The sequence below is a fragment of the Lonchura striata genome, chromosome 8, assembly GCF_046129695.1.
Source record: "Lonchura striata isolate bLonStr1 chromosome 8, bLonStr1.mat, whole genome shotgun sequence".
Lineage (NCBI taxonomy): Eukaryota > Metazoa > Chordata > Aves > Passeriformes > Estrildidae > Lonchura > Lonchura striata.
In genome coordinates, this window is record NC_134610.1 from 2,478,447 (window position 1) to 2,497,297 (window position 18,851).

The window sequence follows — 18,851 nt, forward strand, 5'->3', positions numbered from 1 at the left end:
CCATAAAGATTACGAGGGAACAACGTTATCCCTCTCCTGCCCCCAAGCCCCTAAAAGACAAAAGGAAGTTCTGTTCTAAAAAACCAGCTCACTACAGATTCCTAACTACTTTGTTTCTTGAATCAATGATCTCATTTGTTCACTTTTGCAGTGTTTTCTTCCAAAAATAGCAGATACTAAAAAATTATTCTTATTTAGAGTTTGGATGAGAGGATACAGCATAATTTTTTTTCTTATGCTTCTCTTCTACACACAGTTAAAATCAATAAAATTTATCTCCTTAAATTGACAGTGTGCTTATGTTAAAAAAATTAAATAGATGCATAAAGCTTCATTGCATCAGTCTTAAAAGTAAAAAAAAAAAAAAATTCAATTAAATACATTAGGGACAAACACAACAAAAAATATAAGGCTATGTTTATTATTTTCATTATTTCTGGTGTTTTGGTTAGACTGAAGCTACAGCATCAGTCTTACCAAAACATATGAAATTTGTGCTCATTCTGGTGGGCCTAGTCACCTATGTACATATATATATAAGTATAAATAAATATAAATATACATGAGGTAGACATGTAAAAGCTTCAGGGATGAAGCCAAACCCAAACATTTAACGGATTTTGACCAAACCTTTAACTTGTCACAACAGATAATCCTAAATAAAATGATGGCAATGATCTACCAGAGCTTAAAACCCAAGTCTAAAACTGGCCAAGTGAAATTGAATTTCCATGATGGTTTTACAACCATCAGGCAGCATGAATGGAAAATTCTGACTATCTGGATTTCTGATATGTAGGCCCAGGTTGTAGCTGGCCAAATTTTCTCCTAACTTAGGCTGGGTTTGTTTCCTTTGGCAGTGGGGTACAAGGCAACATTATCTCGTGCCTTCCTTGATCCAAACGTTGGGAATATCAGCATTTGATCCAGCAGGATTTGTTGTGCAAACAATTGACAACTGTTCTGCTTCCCTCACTTGGGAATTTTCCTGAGCGAGGCCACGCCACTGATGCTGCAAATGAAGGGCCCTCATATTTCAGATGCTATTTACATTTCAGATTACTCAGACACCAAAATAATTCTGCATTTAATGCCACTGAAAATGTAGACTAAGCAAAAATTATGACAATATGTATATTTTTTTAGCCCAAGCTTCAATTTAACCTCATAGCAAAGTAATGAATTAATATATTGCTTCTATGAGTTTTGGTTATCAGATATTGTGGCAGGATGAGAATTTTTTAAATACTGCTCGCTTACTTTAAAACATTTTCTGGAAAATAAAAATATATAAAATAAACAGCGCATTGAATTTAACCAGAGTAATAAAAGAAAGAATAAAGGTTTGCTTAGAAACATAAAAAAGAATTTTCAAGCATTTTACCACTTCATTTTTAAGCACATTTAAAGCTCCTGAAACAGAATATTTCAGAAAAAAACCCAAAAAACCAAACTTCAAACAAACAAGAAATGTATCTTGGGCATCTCCAGCTCCTGCCTAAAGAACCAACAACTAAACCCACTGCAGGATTTGTTCCTCAGTCATTCCCATGGGAAGGATGGGAGGCAATGGAGATTTTGGGGCTGGGAACACCTGTCAGGCTGCAGATAAACCCAGATGACCAACTCATTTCACAGAGCTCTATGAATAGCCATGGCAGGGCTCTCGCTGATTCCTGCTGCCAGCCTGGAGCTGAGGGGCACAATGCAGATCCTGGGAGCCACAAGGAGCTTAAAGCAGCACTGGAAAGTTAAAAATCAGATGGTTTTTACTGCTTCTTGTAGACGCTCATTTATATATTTGTATATATGTGTATTTGCGTATGCAGATAAACCCATTTGCGTGTGTACTCATACACTTTTTAACATTGTAGTCCAAATGATTTGGACAAATTTTAAAATAGCACCAAGTCTGAACTCCCTTCTAGACAATTCATCTAGAAAATAGGAATTGCTATAATAAAGAACTTGAAATTCAAGAGAAGTCAGCACTTCTCAATTTCTTAACTGCTGCTTTTTGTTTTATTCCTTCTTTGTTTAGCTCCAGATAGGCAAAGAAAGATTAAAGCATCCTGAAAGCTCTTTCCAATGCTCTTCCAAAATTTCACCCCTAACACCAGCCTTGGTTCCTGTGCAGGCCCATTTGAAACTGATTGAGCAGTATTATTCCACCTAATAGTTCCAAAAATAAAAACAAGGAAAAGCCAATGAGAGCCTGTGGTTTCCAACGTTCAAGTAACCCTTTAAAAGAATAAGCAGGTCCTTAATGGCATAAGAGCATTAAAAAGGAAATAAATGTATCCTGTATCTTTTTATTTTTGAAAGCAATGGTAATTCTGATTTCCACTGGGACCGAACAAGAACCAACACAGGGACAACCAAACAAACCTAAACCCTGAGACAACCCAACAAGCCTGAAAGAACAAACAGAATTCCCCACTTTCCCAAAGTTTTGACAGGATTTTTGCAAAGGAAGCTCAGCCACTTTCAAAAATTTGTGTCCCTGGCCATGAACAGATGAGATTGAACTGCTTTGTGTACGTGGCCTCTTAAGCCCATAGAGAGACACTGGGACATTAGTGTCCTCCAGATGGGCACGGAGGGCTCCCACCTGGCCTGCTGCTTTCCACAGGGACCACTGGCTGCTGATCCATAAACTCATGGTGGACCTACAGACTGTATTCCAGCCACTGAGCTTCCACAAAGAAGGAATAACCATGAGAAATAGTAGGGGGGAAAAAAAAATAAATCCACTGAGAAAGTGAATGAAATAACCCAGCTGAATCCCAAGGCATTCCACCTTGGAGAGGCCTGTGACTGATGCCAGGATCTCCAGTGCTTTTGAACAAGGAGAAACACTGATCCCTCCACAGCCCAAGAATGAAATGACTCCAAGTTGTACAAGAAAAGTTCAATTATTGAAGGTATTGCATCATAAAGATTCTCCTCAAACATCCGCCTCCCTAATCCAAACAGAGACCAACTCGTGTGTCCACAAAGGAAGGAAGGCACAGCAGCAAACTCCACAGAAACATTATTAAAGTCAGGCCTAAACAGCATCTTTATGCTCAGCACAGCCATGGCAGGTCCTTGCTAATTCCAAGCTATCTGCCCTTAGAGCCACTGACCCAGAATACAGCAAAATAATTATTAATTTTGTCCCCAAAGATAAAGATCTGGAAAATCTGCAACAAGTTTTCCTAAAAGCAATCATCACCTGTAAATATCTTGATATCAGTAGCAAAAAGGTGCTTAGGAACCCCAAATAAAAGGAAACTGTGTTGCCTTTTAGTTACAGCTGTCGATAATGCACAATCTTTCCTAGAACAGGTTGAAACATTCAATTCCTTCGGTTCTTGGAAGGCTGTGACAGCAGCCAGAAGCCCCAAATTCGCCTGAGACCCCTTTGTGCTAAGCCTGCAGAAATGCAGGAATTGCCACCCAGAATCCCAGTCCCAGCAGTGCTTCCTTCAGAGGGCCCTTCCCACCCCAATCCCACAGCTCTCTCTCCAGCACAGACGTGGCTGCAGGACTGCAGGCCTATGGAAATGAAGGTCCATCAGTAATTTTATCTCTAGGATTTAAAGCAAGAAAAATCCCTGAATTATTCTGCCCAGCTTCAGAATCCTGTTCAATTTTACTGTATAGCCATATTAAACCAAACCATAGGTACTTTAAAGGCCAAAACACAAGGAGATGGTTAAATCCTTGTAATAATTACTGTATCACATCACTGTAGGATGTGGAAGTTGGGAGCAGAGCTGCAGCTCTACATACACGGGGAATGTAATCCTGCAGCCACTATAGGCTTCCATGTACAGAGGAAAGCAGATCAATGGGATCTCCGGCTGAGAAAAGCAGCACTGTCATGAAATAAAACCATGAAATTATGTCCTTCGCTCTTGGACAGGCTTTTGCTGTCCAACTCCTACCTGTAGTAAACTAAAAGGCAAATCACATGTTTAAATCATGGGTGTTTATACACAGATCTGCTGATTTTGGGGATTGTCACTGTTGAGATTTTTCCCCCACACGTTTAAACCCAAAGTTATTACAAGCAAAAATAAAACTAACAGCAAACTATCAGAAAGAACTACAGTTATGGCTGCTGCCTCCAATTCTCCATCACAACATTGTCCAGTATCAATCCAGCTCTGGTCTTCTCCTGTTCCTTACACCCCATCAAATTACAGCTCCCACAAACCCTTCCCAGCCCGACCCCAAAACTGCTGCTTCACGCCAGACACGTGGGTAGAAATTAGAAATGGGAGACAGCCCAGCATGTCAGGGGAGCTCTTTCTTGTGGGCATCCTTCAGCATGGGGCACAGTGACACACATTCTCTGCTGACCACCATTTAAACTGGGATGCCCCTCTGGAGCACACACTCATGGCCTACTCCGTGGTTCTGCACTCAGCACTTAATAAACCAAAAATAATAAGCCTAAAATAAACCAAAGCACTCCAACCGTCTTTTGGAAATTACAGAGGACATAATTAAGCCCCAGAAATAAGCAGACAACAGCAATTTCAATATAAACATCCTCCTTGTGTAGGGTACTTTCTCATTTCAACTCGGTGTTAATGCCCCAACTCTTACTTCTGGATCCTTGCAAACATCTAGAAGGCTTCTCCCAACATTTCCTCGAGCCCAGAATTTAGTTTGACATTTCAAGCCATTGCATTTTAACCCATTTCAGACGTTGGAACACGCAAGTTTCCCTCGAACCAGCAGAAAACATGGTCAGGTCAGTCCACCAGCAGCACCTGACCAACACCGTGAGCGGGGATGGAGACGCTTGGCCTTCCCAGCAGAAAGCCATGGAAAAACACATCCCGACATCTATATCCCAACAAACCATTGACCAAATATAGCCGGGCACCACCGATAACCAGGGGCTGCTACCAAACCACATCCCAACCCTGCAAACACCAAGTCCAGCTCCTGGACTGCCTATCCCTGGAAGTTGAGCTCGGGAAAGGGTCTTTGTACAAGTGGTCTTTGTACCTTCACCACCGCAGGGGTTTAATAACTCAAACAATAAGTCAAACAACGGCCTGGAACCTGGGGGGGGGCAACGCCGGGGCTGGGTGTTATCCCAGGAAAACAAGACTTTCGGGACTCGGCCGGGGCTCAGCACCCACCGCGCCACCCCGAACTTTGCCCGGCGCCCCCGCCACCATCACCCCCCTTCCCGTGCCGCTCCGGAGGGGCCCAAGGAGCATCCCCGGAGCATCCCCCGACAACAAAGCTGGGGCGGGGGGCGCCGGGAAGGGGCCCCGGGTGACAGGCGGTGCCCCCCGGGGCAAACGGGGGGTAACCGCGGGGTAAACAAACAGCCCCCCCCGCCCCGCCGCTCCCCCCGCACTCACCTCAGGGCCCCCGGGCGCGGGGAGGAAGGCGGAGACGCACACAAAGGGTAATAAAGGGGGAGGAGGAGGAGGGAGCGGCGCTCCGCGGGGCCGCCCCCAAGGGACGGGGGTGGGGGGGCGGTCTCGGTGTGTGTTTGAGGGGGGATGTGGAAGAAACTCCCCGGCGGGGCTGCGGCGGGGGCAGCGACTCGGGGCCCCCCGCCCCCGCCTCGGCGCGGCGCTGCTTGCTTCGCGTCCCTTCAGCGGCGCGAACAACCGGCCGTCCCGCCGCCGCCCCCCCCCGCGCTCCTCCTCATCGCCGCCGCCGCTGTCGGGAAGGAGGAGGAGGAGGAGGAGGAGGAGAAGGAGGAGGAGGAGGAGGAAGAGGAGGGCAGGCAGCAGCGGCGGCCGCCACCGCGCATGCGCCCCGGGGGAGCTCGGGAGGCCGCGGGGAGGAAAGGGGGGGGGAAACGGGGGGGTGGGGGGTGAGGGGGGGGGGGACGACGACTTCCCACAGCGCCGCGCGCGCCGCTCCCGGAAACGGATCCGGGATGGGGAGGAAGGAAGTGGATGAGGGGGGATGGAAATGGACGGGGAGGAAGTGACGGGAGCGGAGCGGAGGGGAGGGGAAGGGGGAAAGGGAAAGGGAGGGCAGCGGGCAGCGCGCGGTGACGTCAGGGGGGCGGCGCGCGCGCGGGCCGGTGGGAGCGCGCGTGCGCGGCGGGCCCCGCCCTCAGGTGGGGGGGGGGGGGGGAGAGGCGGGAAAGCGCCGTGAGGGCAGCGCGGGCAGGTGAGGGAGAGCCGGCCTCCGCCTCAAACTCAGCCACCGCCTCAGCCTCCGCCTCAGCCGGGCGGGACGTGCCCGAGCAGCGGAGGATGCGCCCCACCGCCCGCCCTTCATCCGCTCGGGCTCCGGCGTCTCTGAGGGAGCCGCGGTTACAGCCTGTGAGGAGGGAGCTGCGGGAGCGGTTTCTGAGGGGGATGAATGGCTGCTGGGGCGGGGGGAGGTCTTGGCTGCCCGGTGAGGGCTGAGGGGAGCGTGCGAGCGGTGGTGGCCGCCCTCGGGTGATGGAGGAGAGGCGGGACACGCCGTGAGGGGAGGACAGGTGAGGCCAGGACAGCACCCCAGGACAGCACCCCAGGACCCTCCAAGCCCTGTAGGGCCTCCCCCCATTTCCTCAGGGTCCTCCCAAAACCCGCCCTCAGCGCCCCCACAGCCTCTCATGGACCCTCCCAAGCTCTTTGAGGTATCTCCATTCCCTCATCAGGGTCGTCACGGACTCTCCCAGCCCCGAAAAATCAGACCTCCCACCTTCCCCATTCCCACAGCCCTTCCCCAGCTCCCTCATGGACACTCTCGCCCCCATCCCCATTCCTTTCCAGAGCATTCCCAGACCCTCCTAGCCCCCATAAATTCCTCACTCCAAATCCCTCAGGACCACCCCTAAACCCTTCCCAGGACCACTTCTAAGTCCCCCTCAAGACCTGTAATTCCTCTCCAAATCCCCCTTAGAGCCTCCCTCAGGCCCTCTTGAATCCCCCTCAGAACCCTCTCAAACTTCTCAATCCCATCATGATCCCCCTCAAGGACCCCCAATCCCTAAAGTTTTCCCCCCTGACCCCCTCTGAATCTACCCAAATCTCTTTAGAGACCCCCCCAATCCCCTTAGGACCCCTTCAGAGCCAGCTTGTCCAGAGAGATGCTGTGGTTAATGTTATAAACAAGGATGACCAGTTATTCCTGTAAAAACTTAACTGTTTGTCTTGATGTGTTCCCGTGTGCTTGTAGCTTGTTCCAGCTGCAGAAACATAAGGACATTATTTTAAACTGCCTAAAGCATCCTAAAGCCAGTGCTGTTTAGGAGATGTGTGTCAACATAGGTTTATCAGGAATAAATTTAAAATTATTTCAGTGTTTTTCAGCTGTTTTTCACTAGGGAGATGGACTGTTGCATCTTTATTAGTTAAGAACAGATGTTCATTACAGTACTTAAAAATGATCGACATCTAAGTACAGTTTCGGACTGGGATTGTTTGGAAATGCTTAATTAATGAAATGCTTATTTTCTCTTCTCCAAAGATGAAACATTCTGCAACAAACAAGCGAAAGTTGAAGGAGAGCAGTGCAGAAAGTGCTGAGAACATTTCCCAGGTCAGTAACACCTTTATTCATTACTTTCTTTTCACATTCTGGACCTTTTCCACCCTGTGCCATTGATATAATTTATCTTTTTTCCTAGGCCAGTTATAAAGCCTGGCAGATACAATTGTTAGGGCACTAAATAGCTTTTGTCCCTGTGTTTCAGCTTCCCACCTGTTGATTGCTTCAAGTGTTACTGTTATAATGCAGTAAAAAACTTAAAGGATGTTCTTGTACTTCTGCAACTCTTTGTGGCAACAGATTTGCCTAAATCTATTTTTGACCATTTAGGTTTTCTTATCTTCCAGTTTGTAGGGTGAGTCAGAACCCAGGTGACATTTTTAGCAACAGAACAGCAGCTGCCAAATCAGTTTTTAATTTGTTTTGGTTTTTTTAACCTTTATTCTCCTGTTTTCTCAAAGTTGCTGGTTAAAAACTGTAATGCATCTTGCAAGGAATTACCCCTGGATCAGTGATTTCCTATATGTTTTAATATCTTCTAATTGCTTTTTCTCCCTTATATAATATTTATACAATACTCTGCCTCCTGCAACTTTATTCTTACTTTCAAGACCATTCTATCCTTGGTAACAGTAAAAATGTATGTATTATAGAATATTTTCTAACACCACAAAAGCACCTAATTTGCTGTTATTTTATTGCTGGAGTTACATGATTGGTAAATTCTGGTGTTTGGAGCCCCAGACATTTTTCCTGCGCTGTGTTACATCCCTAGGTGCAAAAAATCTTACGTGAAAGATTCTGTCACCACTGTGCTGCTGGAAAACTGTTTGGGATGGAGCAGCAGTACAGGTGAGTGAGCAGGCTCTAGGATTCAGTGATTTCTAATTTAACTGCAGTGGTAAAATAGTTTGCTGAAGTCAGAACTTTCTGCCTCTCTGTTTTACTAAGTTATATAGGTTCACTTCCAACCCAGTGCTTCCAAAAGTTATTTGCCTCAGATTGTGTAGTTTTTATACAACTGTTGCCTGCTGGTTTTGTCAGGCTCTGAGTTTTGGATTTCTTGTCCTTGTTTCGCATCTCTCATTCATGAAGCACTTTTCTTTTTGATACTTTCAGTGCCAGTTCTAAGACTTTGTGTAATGGCCTGGCAGAGCAAGAAGTTACATTCTCTTGCTGTGATACTTTATTTCTACTTCAGATTTTCTCCTGTTTGTTGGTGAAATGTGCTAGAAGTAAATCCTAAAATTTCTGTGCCAACATCGTGTTTGTTGAAGTAGAGACCAATATTTAAACTTACTTCTGGAGCCATCCAGATGGGGAATTTAGGGTTAGGAAGAAGTGATTTAAGTGGGACAATAACACTGTAAAATAATCAGTACTGGGACAGATGCAGGTCAAATTCTGCAGTTGTATTTAAAAAACTAATTTTTCCAAGACTGACTTTATATAAGTGGAATCACCTGATGTGAGCACAAGTTTTCATTACAAGAGGGACAAAAACATTTATTAAAACAGTACATGCAGAGCTCACATAGGCATTTTATTGCTGTTGTGAGGAAATGTAGTTCTGTTATGTCAGTTTTACAAAACAAGCCTCCCCTGTTTATACTGGAATTCTGAAAAGCAATTTACAGGCTGTGTCCTACTCAATGTGCCACTGGTAGTGCATTATCCTGGAGGGAAAACACAGCTCTGATTTTTCCTTCCCAAGATGTGTCAGGGCTCTTGGCTGGGCCTGGCTCTCAAGCAGTGACCAAAGCCACACGTGTTGGCTGCAGCTGCTCCATGAGGACTCCCTCAGCCCTGCAGAAGTCAGTATCCCACATTTCCAAAAGCACATTATTGATGTGTAAGCATTTGGGAATTGCAGGTGTCAGAGGCTGCTGTAAGCACTTTAAATGTGCTTTGAGGTGATGAGTCTATCTGCAGGTAATTTAGAGCTGGTGAGGAACAGTGGTAGCACAGAAAGCAATCTATTTCTTAGAGAAAGAAATCATTCTTGAGGTCTGTCCTTTCATGGCAGAGAATTGCAGAACTTTATGAATTAGTGATACTCCCAACTTTTTCATGCTTTAATATTTTAAAATATTTTAAGAGCTCTGATCACTGAGCCCTTTGTACTTGATTGTATTACATTTTGCATGCCCTGGGTGTTGGCTCTCGCAGCAAGCCGAAGTGGATCGAGTTTTATTCTTTGAATTTTCCCTGGGTTTGGGGGATGTTGTCAGCTTTGAGGATTTCCGCCTGTTTCTGTTTTCACCACAGACATTTGCTGGAGGTGCTGAAGAGAACCACGGTGCACGGGGAGAGCAATTCCGCCCTCATCATCGGCCCCCGGGGATCCGGGAAAACTGCGGTAGGAGCAGCTCCTGGAGCTCCAGCAGAGCCTCACTGAGGTCCTGGGAGCCTTTGCAGCTCCGTTTTCAGCTCTGCCTGGTTTCACAGAGAATTGCTAATGGTTTGCATAGAAATTCAAAGCATTCCAGGACTTTCTGTGGAAATTCTGTTCAGGAACAGCATGGAGAAATCTGTTCCTATCACTTGTTTTGCAATTAAAGCTGTGCTCTGATTACTCTTTAATTAACCTGGTTTTAGGCCTAAAGATAATCCAAAAGCTCTAAAAGGAGTAGCCTGATGAGTGGGCTTCTCCAGAGCTGTGTGCATGCAGGGAATGGTCAGGAATATTGTTACTTGCCATGGAGCAGAATATTGTTTGGTGGTTATAGTTTATAAGTGTAGGTTTTGTGTTTTAAAGGAATTCCCCTTAGCTGAGGCACATGAGAGGATGACCTCTAACTTAAGTGTTTAATACTTCAACATTATTGAAACACTCAAGTCTTTAATGTTTACATTAAATGATGAAAATCTGTGGTCCTTTCAGACAGAATATAAGTTAGCAAAATCACCTGTGCAGAATGAATTATTTCTTGTTTATGTATCAAGTGAAAGATGCTGGAGTAAAAAAAATAATGTGTGTATATATTTATACCTGCACATAGATGGGAGGTTCAAATCCTTCTCTGAAGAAGCCAAAGCAAATAGTAAATTTTTAATTTTTAAATTTAACATTTCCACTTCTTACAGATACTTTAATACAAGTTTTTACTCATAACAAGTTCTTGATGGACAGCAAATTTGGGATTTTTATAAGCAGCAGTTGGTGTAATCATGTGCAGTTTTAATTTTGTCTTGCAGAAGAAAAGGATAAGTAGAGTTTCTTTTAAGATTTAAAGCAGAGAGTTTCTTTCTACAGCATCCAAAGAAGCCATGAAGCTGAATATGGCACCAACTCGAGTCAAATTCTCTCACATCTCAAATTCATAAAGCTTTTTGATTAAGGCAAAACCCACCAATATTACCCCAAAAAATAAGTGACTGAAATTCCAGAGTTGTTTTCCCTTCCCTCCCAGTTCATCAGAATGAACAAATGTAGCTGCCAGAGTCATGCTAGTGAATGCAAAGTTGTCATTTTAGTGTTTTAGTCTGAAACATGTTCCCTAACGAAACCTCACACACTTTCCTATCTTTTAATATCTGTAACTGCACTTTCCTTGCTGTTAAAAAATTAATCTTCTCACAGAAATTCTGTATTTTTTTCTTTCCTAGTTATTAAATCATGTCTTAAAAGACCTGAGGGAAATGAAACAAGTGAGAGAGAACCTGTTGGAAGTCCATCTGAATGGCAAGTAAAACATCATTGATCCAGGGTTCTGTTATACTCAGTTCTGTATTTTGTATGTACTGAGTGAAATTTTTGCTTTCAGCAATTTAGTCCAGCCTAAATTACAGACATGTTTGTCTGTGAGCTCCAAAGTGCCTCTCTTTGTATTTCTTTATATGGAGGGAACTTCTGTGCTCAGTGACAGAATTAAGTCACTTGTCATGTACAGAGCTCCTGCTCAGTCTGATATTAAAAAGGCAAAAAGCTCTGTAAGGCTGGGAAGGGAGAGAGCTGCTGGTTACGTTTCTGGTGGGAGTGAGGGACAACTGCCAGTTCTTCATGAGGAATCCTTTTCTTTCAGGCCTTCTGCAGACAAATGATAAAGTGGCCCTGAAGGAGATCACCAGACAGCTGCAGCTGGAAAATGTGGTTGGGGACAAAGTTTTTGTGAGTAACTTCACTCACCCCTCTAGAACCTTTCCTGGACACTTTCCTGGGCTTTGTGGGATGGAGCTTGCAGGAACTGCATGGGCTCCACACAGGGGCTGGGGTTCCCTTTGCTGATTGAGCAGTGCTGATGCATCCTTATTATTTTTTAAAAATACATCAACTTGTGCCTTTACAGGAGGGAAAAAGGGAAATCTGTTTTAATAAGCCTTAGAAAAAACAAACTTAAGTATTCCAAAGTTATTGCAAAGTATTAAGTATTAATAATATTCCTTAAGTATTTATTATTAATAGTATTCCAAAATATTCCAAACTTATTCCAAAGAAACTTGTTCAGAGGCATGGGGACTTTGGAAATGTTGTTTTTAACATTTCAAAACAAAGAATTAGCAAGTTGACAAATCAAAAAGCAGCATCTTTAATATATTATCAACCTTTTTTGGTCTATCCAAAAAGGAAGTCTATCCAGTCTTCCTAGAGCTCTCATTTTCCATGGAATTTCAATTAAACTATTTGCTGCTATTTGTCTTTTCCCACAAATAAACTGATTTACATTAGTTCTGAAGGCAGTCCTGAAGAGCATGACCAAAGTGCTTGAAAATGAATTTCCCTCATTGTCTATAACTCACATCCAGAGCTTAAATTGTCTTTTCTGCCCTCTTTGATAGGGCTTGTGGTCGTCAGTTCATTATTTCTCATCTCACAGCTGGAGTGCTGCAGGGTGGGAGAATTGTGTAACTGGACCGGGATGGGCACAGTCACTCAGTGATTTTTTCAGAAGTGTTTGATGCTTCCACCTGTTCAATAAAGTTGCCAGTTAAGCCCTGCACCCCGCTCCCTCTCAGTGGAGCATTTAGGTGGCACTTTTTCATGTGTGTGCCTGGAAAATGAGGATGCAACAGCTATTTCAGGAGGGCTGGAGCTGCCTGTGAGTTTAGCTGATTGCAGGCGTTCTCCTGATCACTGGTTTTTGCCTGTCTGAGGCAGTTTGGGGATTTCAGACTGGGAAAAAAGTGGATGAATGTAGAGTTATCCATCATTGTTCTTGTCCTGAGGAGTTTATGATTATACAGCATCAAGTACCATTGGACATTTTTGAAAGCAGACTTTTGGAAGGAGCTGGCCTCCAGTGCATGACTGAATTTGCTGTAATTAGACAATTCTGAGAATGACACTGCAAATCTATCCTGAAACTTCTTTATTCTCTGTCTAGGGCAGTTTTGCTGAGAACCTGGCCTTCCTTCTTGAAGCTCTGAGGAAAGGTAAACACTAAAAACCTCTGGTCTGAAGCTCTGGGTCACTTGACTGGAAAGTGGAGTTTTTATTCTATTTTACAGGTGGAATGAAGAAGCTTAGCCCAAGAAGGTGTCATGGTTACAAAATAATTAATACTGATTACTCTCTGATTATAGTATATACACCTGTTGTAACTTTTAAGGCTTGCACATGATGTTAGCTGTGAAGGACAGATCCTTTTATCCAGCTAGAATCTATTAAAAATGTTGTTTTTAAAATAAAATTGGCCAAGTCTGTCTTCTTTGCAGCCAGAAATGATGTTTGGCAGAATACTACAAAGCCTTCCCAATTTTTCCATGTATTTTCCTTTTTCCTGTTGGACCTGTAGAGAAAGGAGGGCTTAGTGAAAAGCTGAAAGAAAATCTGTGCATTTTTAAACCCCATTATTGAAGAAGGCTGTAGCAATGGAAGTCTAATGCTGAAGTTGCCCTGCTAACTCTCCACATTTCTCTCAGGAGACCGAACCAGCAGCTGCCCGATTTTGTTTGTCCTGGATGAATTTGATTTGTTTGTCCACCACAAGAATCAGACCCTGCTGTACAACCTCTTTGACATCTCCCAGTCTGCCCAGACCCCAGTGACAGTTATTGGGCTCACCTGCAGGCAGGTAAGAAATGGCATTTCCAGGTTTTTAGCTGTTTTAAAGTGACTTTTATCTTGGTTGGAATGACTTCTCCTTCCCTGGAACCTTAATTTCCTAAGGGACTTTTTTCAACTATTCATTTTTTCTAACTTTTGAACTGGGAAAGCGGATGTTAAAAAAAAACAAAACTGTGCTGACAGCAAATTGAAGATGCCCAAAGCCTTCAGGCTTGCTGCTAAAGGAGCAAACCAACATTTCTAAGAACACACATTCAATATTAGACTGTTAGACCATGGCTCACTCTTTGGAGGGTCTCCTGAATGTCTTGGTTGGCAGTTGGCAAGGACAGAATTGTAGTAACTGTGTTTAAATATCTTTTTTTTTTTTTTTTTAGGAAACCACTTCAGTAGGCTGGTTTCTTAAAAAAGAAGAGAATTCTGAGTTCAGGATCCCTTTTTCTAGCAAGAATTCATTTTTGCTAGAAAATGAGTTCAGGATCCCTGTTCCATTTGCTGTGATTTTACAATGGCATTATGTTTTGTGGCCAGGTTGTGTGTACACTGTGAAGTAATTCCTGGGGAACACTGGAAACTTGATAAAAATGTTCCTGTTTTCACAATGGTGCTGGAGATAGTTGGGTTGTGACAGGAAGAAGAATTAAAATCTCTTATCAAAGCCTGATTCTGGGTTTGACTGGGATTAGCTGGGAAAATTTCTGGAAGTTAATAGAAAAGTTAATTGTTGATTTAATAAATTACAATCTTTTCTTTTGCGTCATCACTGTCCTGAGTCTGGTGTGCTTCTCACCCATTATTTAGAAGCTTTTTGGAATGTAATTCAGGATGTGTCTCCAAAGTGAGGGGTTTTGTTTTGGTCATTGTTTCTGAGGGTTTTTTTTTGGCTTTTAAGTATTTTTGGGGATTTTTAAGCTGTATTCTCTCAGGCTGACAGAAAGCACGTGTCCTGTCAGCTGCTTGTCCAGAGCCCTGCCAGGCTGCAAGGTTTGATTCAGCCTTAAGTAGCTGAAATATTTCCATAATCTATGGAGACATTTTGCTGGGTTTCCTAGCAACAAATGATCCTGTGTGACGTGGAGCACCACGTGGGCTGGGATGCTTGGTGCCATTGCAAGGCACATCAATTAAAATCATCAGCAAAGGGCTTGTTACAACATTTAACTTATGCTGCAACATTTTAAGCCTGAGAATGCAATAATTCTTTCTTTTTTCAGCTCACTTCAGTGATTTGTCTGTGCTGTAGCAAAGAAAACACCAAATTCATCTGCTTTTTTAATTACTGTTTTTCCTTTTTTTTTTTTTTTTCCCATCAAGGATATCCTGGAGCTCCTGGAGAAGAGAGTAAAGTCAAGGTTCTCCCACAGACAGATATATTTGATGAATTCCTTTGATTTTAAACAATACATTAAGATATTTAAGAAACAGCTTTCTCTTCCTGATGAATTTCCTGATGAATCTTTTGCACAAAAATGGAATAATAATGTTCAGGTATTTAAAGCATTTTATACTTGATTCTAGTAAAAATTCTAAAGTGAGAGCAGTGTAAAGCTGGTTTACTGTATACACATATCCTTTACCAGTAAAAGTGTAAAGCTTTTTCCTAAGATTGGCATTTCCTTTCACTGGCTGAGTGTGATATGGAATAAATTAAATTATTATAGAGAATCTTTGCTCATTGAAGTCTGGAGGTAAAATTGTCACAGGAAATACCAGTAAGTTGAGGTTGGACATGAAAATTGTATTGTCAGGTGTAAGCCGAGCTCTTAAAAAATATATTTACCTGTTATTTTTCCAGGTGAGTATGAAATGATTAAAAGTGAGTATGAGATGGTTAAAATATCACTTTCTTGTGTCTTGCAGCATCTCTCAGAGGATAAAACCGTGCAGAATGTGCTGCAGAACCTCTTCCACCACACCAAAGACCTGCGCTCGCTGCATCTGCTCCTGGTGTGTATTTGGGTATCTGTGAAGCACCTCCTTGCAGTAACTCATGAGCAGCTCTCGTGGTTTTGAGCCCATTTAGCTGAGCTTTGCCTGAACAGAATTTAATTAAACTTCAGCCAGTGCTGGCTCCTTGCAGGCTGGGTCAGCCTGTGCTGTGTCAGTGAGTGGGGTAACTCCAGTTCTGCAGCAGTTACCTGTGAGCATGGGCTGTTCAATTCAGATGGGGCTGAGCTTTTGCTATTCCACTTTCTCCAAGCTTTTCCATTTCTAAATCAAAACTGGAGGTGAAACCCTTCGAAACTACTTTTTCCTTTCTGAGATTCATTTTGGTTCCTGGTGAATCCTGACACCCCATACTGAAACCTGTTTTTTCTGCTTGAACTTCCATCGCCACACAGGAGCTGCAGCTCTCTTGGAGGCTCTTTTTTAAATTTAAGCTGCCTCCCTAATTCTGCTTTTGAACACAGCTCATATAGATGCACTGACACTTTTACAGAGGATAAATAACAGTTATTTAACTATCCTAAACTATCCCTGTGCTTGTGTCAGTGTGAAAAGCCCCCCGGCTGTCCCTGCCCTGGGCTGTTGTGCCAACCCAGATGTGTGACCTGCTCTGGGCTGGGCTGGGCTGGCTGCAGTGCTCCCAGCTCCTCCTGCAGTGCTCAGAGCCACCCTGAGCGCCAGAGCAGAGCCCTCCTTGGTGGTGCTCTGGGCACTGGAGGTGGTTACAGGATTGCAGATTATTCCTAGAGCAGGGAATTCCCAAGTCTGTCCCTGTGGCTGTACTGGAGGCCAGCAAAGGAGCTGATGGCAGCCAAGAGCCTCCCTGAGAGCAGGAAAGAGCTGTAGCTCAGCTTTCCCATTGTTCTCTGCAGCATGTGCCGAGTTCTTCCTTTCCAAAGAGACCTTTTGTTCTGAAGTCAACTTCCCAATAAAAGCACATAAAACAGATTTGGAGGGATGAGTGAGGAGCTCCTGGACAAAGTGAGGAGAAGAGAAGATTCTGGGGAGATCTTAGAGTCCTTGCAAGGCCTGAAGGGGCTCTAGGAGAGCTGGAGAGGGACTGGGACAAGCGATGGAGGGACAGGACACAGGGAACGGCTCCCACTGCCAGGGGGCAGGGATGGATGGGATGTTGGGAATTGGGAATTCCTGGCTGGGAGGGTGGGAAGAGGCTGGCACAGGGTGCCCAGAGCAGCTGTGGCTGTCCTGGATCGCTGGCAGTGCCCAAGGGCAGGCTGGACGGGGCCTGGGACAGTGGAAGGTGTCCCTGGGTACAAGAGCAGGTGCAGAACAGCTCTAAGTCATTCCTGCAGCAGCCTCCGAGGTGCTCATCCATTGCCAGGGATACAAACAGGTTCATGAGGATTCATCTCCTGGAATCAGGAGGCTTTAAGGTTTTAAGCCTGGAAAACCTTCCTGGCAGGATGACATTGAAGTGCCAGCTCTTTGCAAGGTTTTCCGTGTGAAGCTGCTGTGTGGGGGGTTTGTCCATGGCTGTTGCAGGGCTCCTCAGGGAGCCGTGTCCATTCCAGAGGAGTGGGGTGAGCTGTGTGTGTGTTGCAGATGCTGGCTGGCAGCGCAGTGACCGTGCACCACCCCCTGCTCACGGCTGCAGACCTGCAGGAGGCCAGCAGGCAGCACAGCACCGACTCCAAGGCCAACATTGTCCATGGTAAAGCCCAGCTCCTTCCCACGACTCTTCTGGAAGCAGGGGAGGTGTCAAGTCCCTCCCTGGAATTGTCCAGCTGGAAGAGATGATGTGCAGGGAGTGCTCCCTGTGGCATTGCCCATGGAGCCTGCTCTGAGTCACACCTGCCCGTGGGTCCGACAGTGCCAACTTGGATACTTCCAGTTCTTTTTGGTGGGAACAGCCCAATCCTGAACATTTCTGCTTCAAATACACAGCAAACAGATGTTCTCAAGCTGCACCAAGGGAAATAGAGGCTGGATATCAGGAAAAAGTTTTTCATGGAAAGAGTGATAAAGTTCTGGAATGGCTGCCCGGGGAGGTGGTGGAGTCCCCATCCCTGGATGTGTTTAACAAAGCCTGGATGTGGCACCGGGTGCCAGGGTCTGGGTGAGGTGTTGGGACTGAACTCGATGACCCTGAAGGTCTCTTCCAGCCCGGTGATGCTGTGAATTCTGCAAGACTTCAGATTCTGGGATTTCTTTACATAATAAAGATACAGAACACCAATGCGTGAGGCACAGAGCATGTAAAGACAGAGGAATAAACAGTGAAGTGCCTGTGTTTGTGATGTGTGCAAAGGAAACACCCGGGATTCTTGTCTTTCCCTGCAGGTTTGTCTGTGCTGGAAATCTGCCTCATCATAGCCATGAAACACCTGAATGAGGTCTACGATGGAGAACCATTCAACTTCCAGATGGTTTACAATGGTGAGAGCAATGCCTGAGCTTCACAAACCCCACACCACAGCCTTCCTTCTAAGTGCCCTTTTCTTCTCTTACTGCTGCAGAATTCCAGAAGTTCATCCAGAGGAAGGCACATTCGATGTACAACTTTGAGAAGCCAGTTGTCATGAAGGTGAGCCTGAAACGCTTTTTCTTTTTGAGTTGTAAAATACTTTGGTTTTAGTTCCAGAGCACAGACCAGGGTGGTCAGACTCAGCCCTAGAAGGGAGTGGGTGTTTGGGGAGGAATGTTCCCTTGCACTGCCCCTTTGCCTCCCCAGGCCTTTGAGCACCTGCTGCAGCTGGAGCTGGTGAAGCCGCTGGAGCGGCCGTCGGTGCGGGCGCAGCGCGAGTATCTGCTGATGAAGCTGCTGCTGGACAGCAGCCAGATCATGGAGGCCCTGCAGGTGTACCCCAACTGCCCCACCGATGTCAAGCAGTGGGCAGCCTCCTCCCTCAGCTGGCTCTGAGCTCCATCCCTGTTGGAATGCTGCGAGCTCCACCACAGGGAATGTTTACCCCAGGAAGGTACTTTCTGTGCTGATCCGTTTGGGGTTTTCTGGGCAGAATGATGCTGCTGTTCCCTTTCAGGACTGTGCCTCACTCACACGCCCAGGTGCTTTAGCTCAGCTCAGTGCCAACTCCTGTTCTCACACTCAGTTCCCACCTGGACAAATCCAAGCTCTGGAGTTTCTCCCTGTGGCTGAGGGCTCTGGATCCTGGCTCAGGCCATGCTGCCCTCCTGTCTCCCTTCTAGAACCCCATCAGGTCACAACCACACTGCACTTTTCCATCTCAAATCTGACTTGACAGCAAATTTACCCAATTAAATCTTTAATCACAACTGAATTTACTCCATTAGATATTTCACCCAACAGGCTTCAGCCACAAGGGCTATTTTGTGCCAAGTACAAGGTAACATCTTTCCATACACAATGTTTTGGAGCAAAGCTCAAGAGTTTGGCTCAAGAGCTGCTGTAGGCCCAGCCCCACATGTTTACTTTAAAATAAAGTTTTCGAGGAAGCATTTGCAA

The 18,851-nt window shown here is 45.0% G+C and overlaps 2 protein-coding genes across 6 annotated transcripts in view; one reads left to right on the forward strand and one right to left on the reverse strand.

Moving 5' to 3' along the window:
- Positions 1 to 5,480, reverse strand: part of MBD5 (methyl-CpG binding domain protein 5) — a 121,817-nt gene extending 116,337 nt beyond the window's left edge. For all 4 annotated transcript variants that reach the window (XM_031505459.2, XM_031505458.2, XM_031505457.2 and 1 more), the window contains exon 1: positions 5,373 to 5,480. The gene's annotated coding sequence lies outside the window, so the exon portion shown is untranslated. The remainder of the gene's footprint in view (positions 1 to 5,372) is intronic.
- A 627-nt stretch (positions 5,481 to 6,107) lies between these two features.
- On the forward strand, positions 6,108 to 18,851 carry ORC4 (origin recognition complex subunit 4). Of its 2 annotated transcripts, none has more exons than XM_077784894.1 (14): positions 6,108 to 6,296; positions 7,432 to 7,503; positions 8,228 to 8,304; positions 9,721 to 9,811; positions 11,062 to 11,137; positions 11,478 to 11,563; positions 12,777 to 12,825; positions 13,315 to 13,466; positions 14,774 to 14,947; positions 15,320 to 15,406; positions 16,970 to 17,078; positions 17,708 to 17,803; positions 17,884 to 17,951; positions 18,099 to 18,851. In XM_077784894.1, exons 1-14 carry the CDS (start codon positions 6,228 to 6,230, stop codon positions 18,285 to 18,287), a joined length of 1,395 nt encoding a protein of 464 aa, XP_077641020.1. In that variant the 5' UTR covers positions 6,108 to 6,227; the 3' UTR covers positions 18,288 to 18,851. The 2 variants fall into 2 exon arrangements, with proteins under 2 accessions (XP_077641020.1, XP_021397162.1); XM_021541487.2 differs by lacking the exon at positions 6,108 to 6,296 and adding an exon at positions 6,342 to 6,457.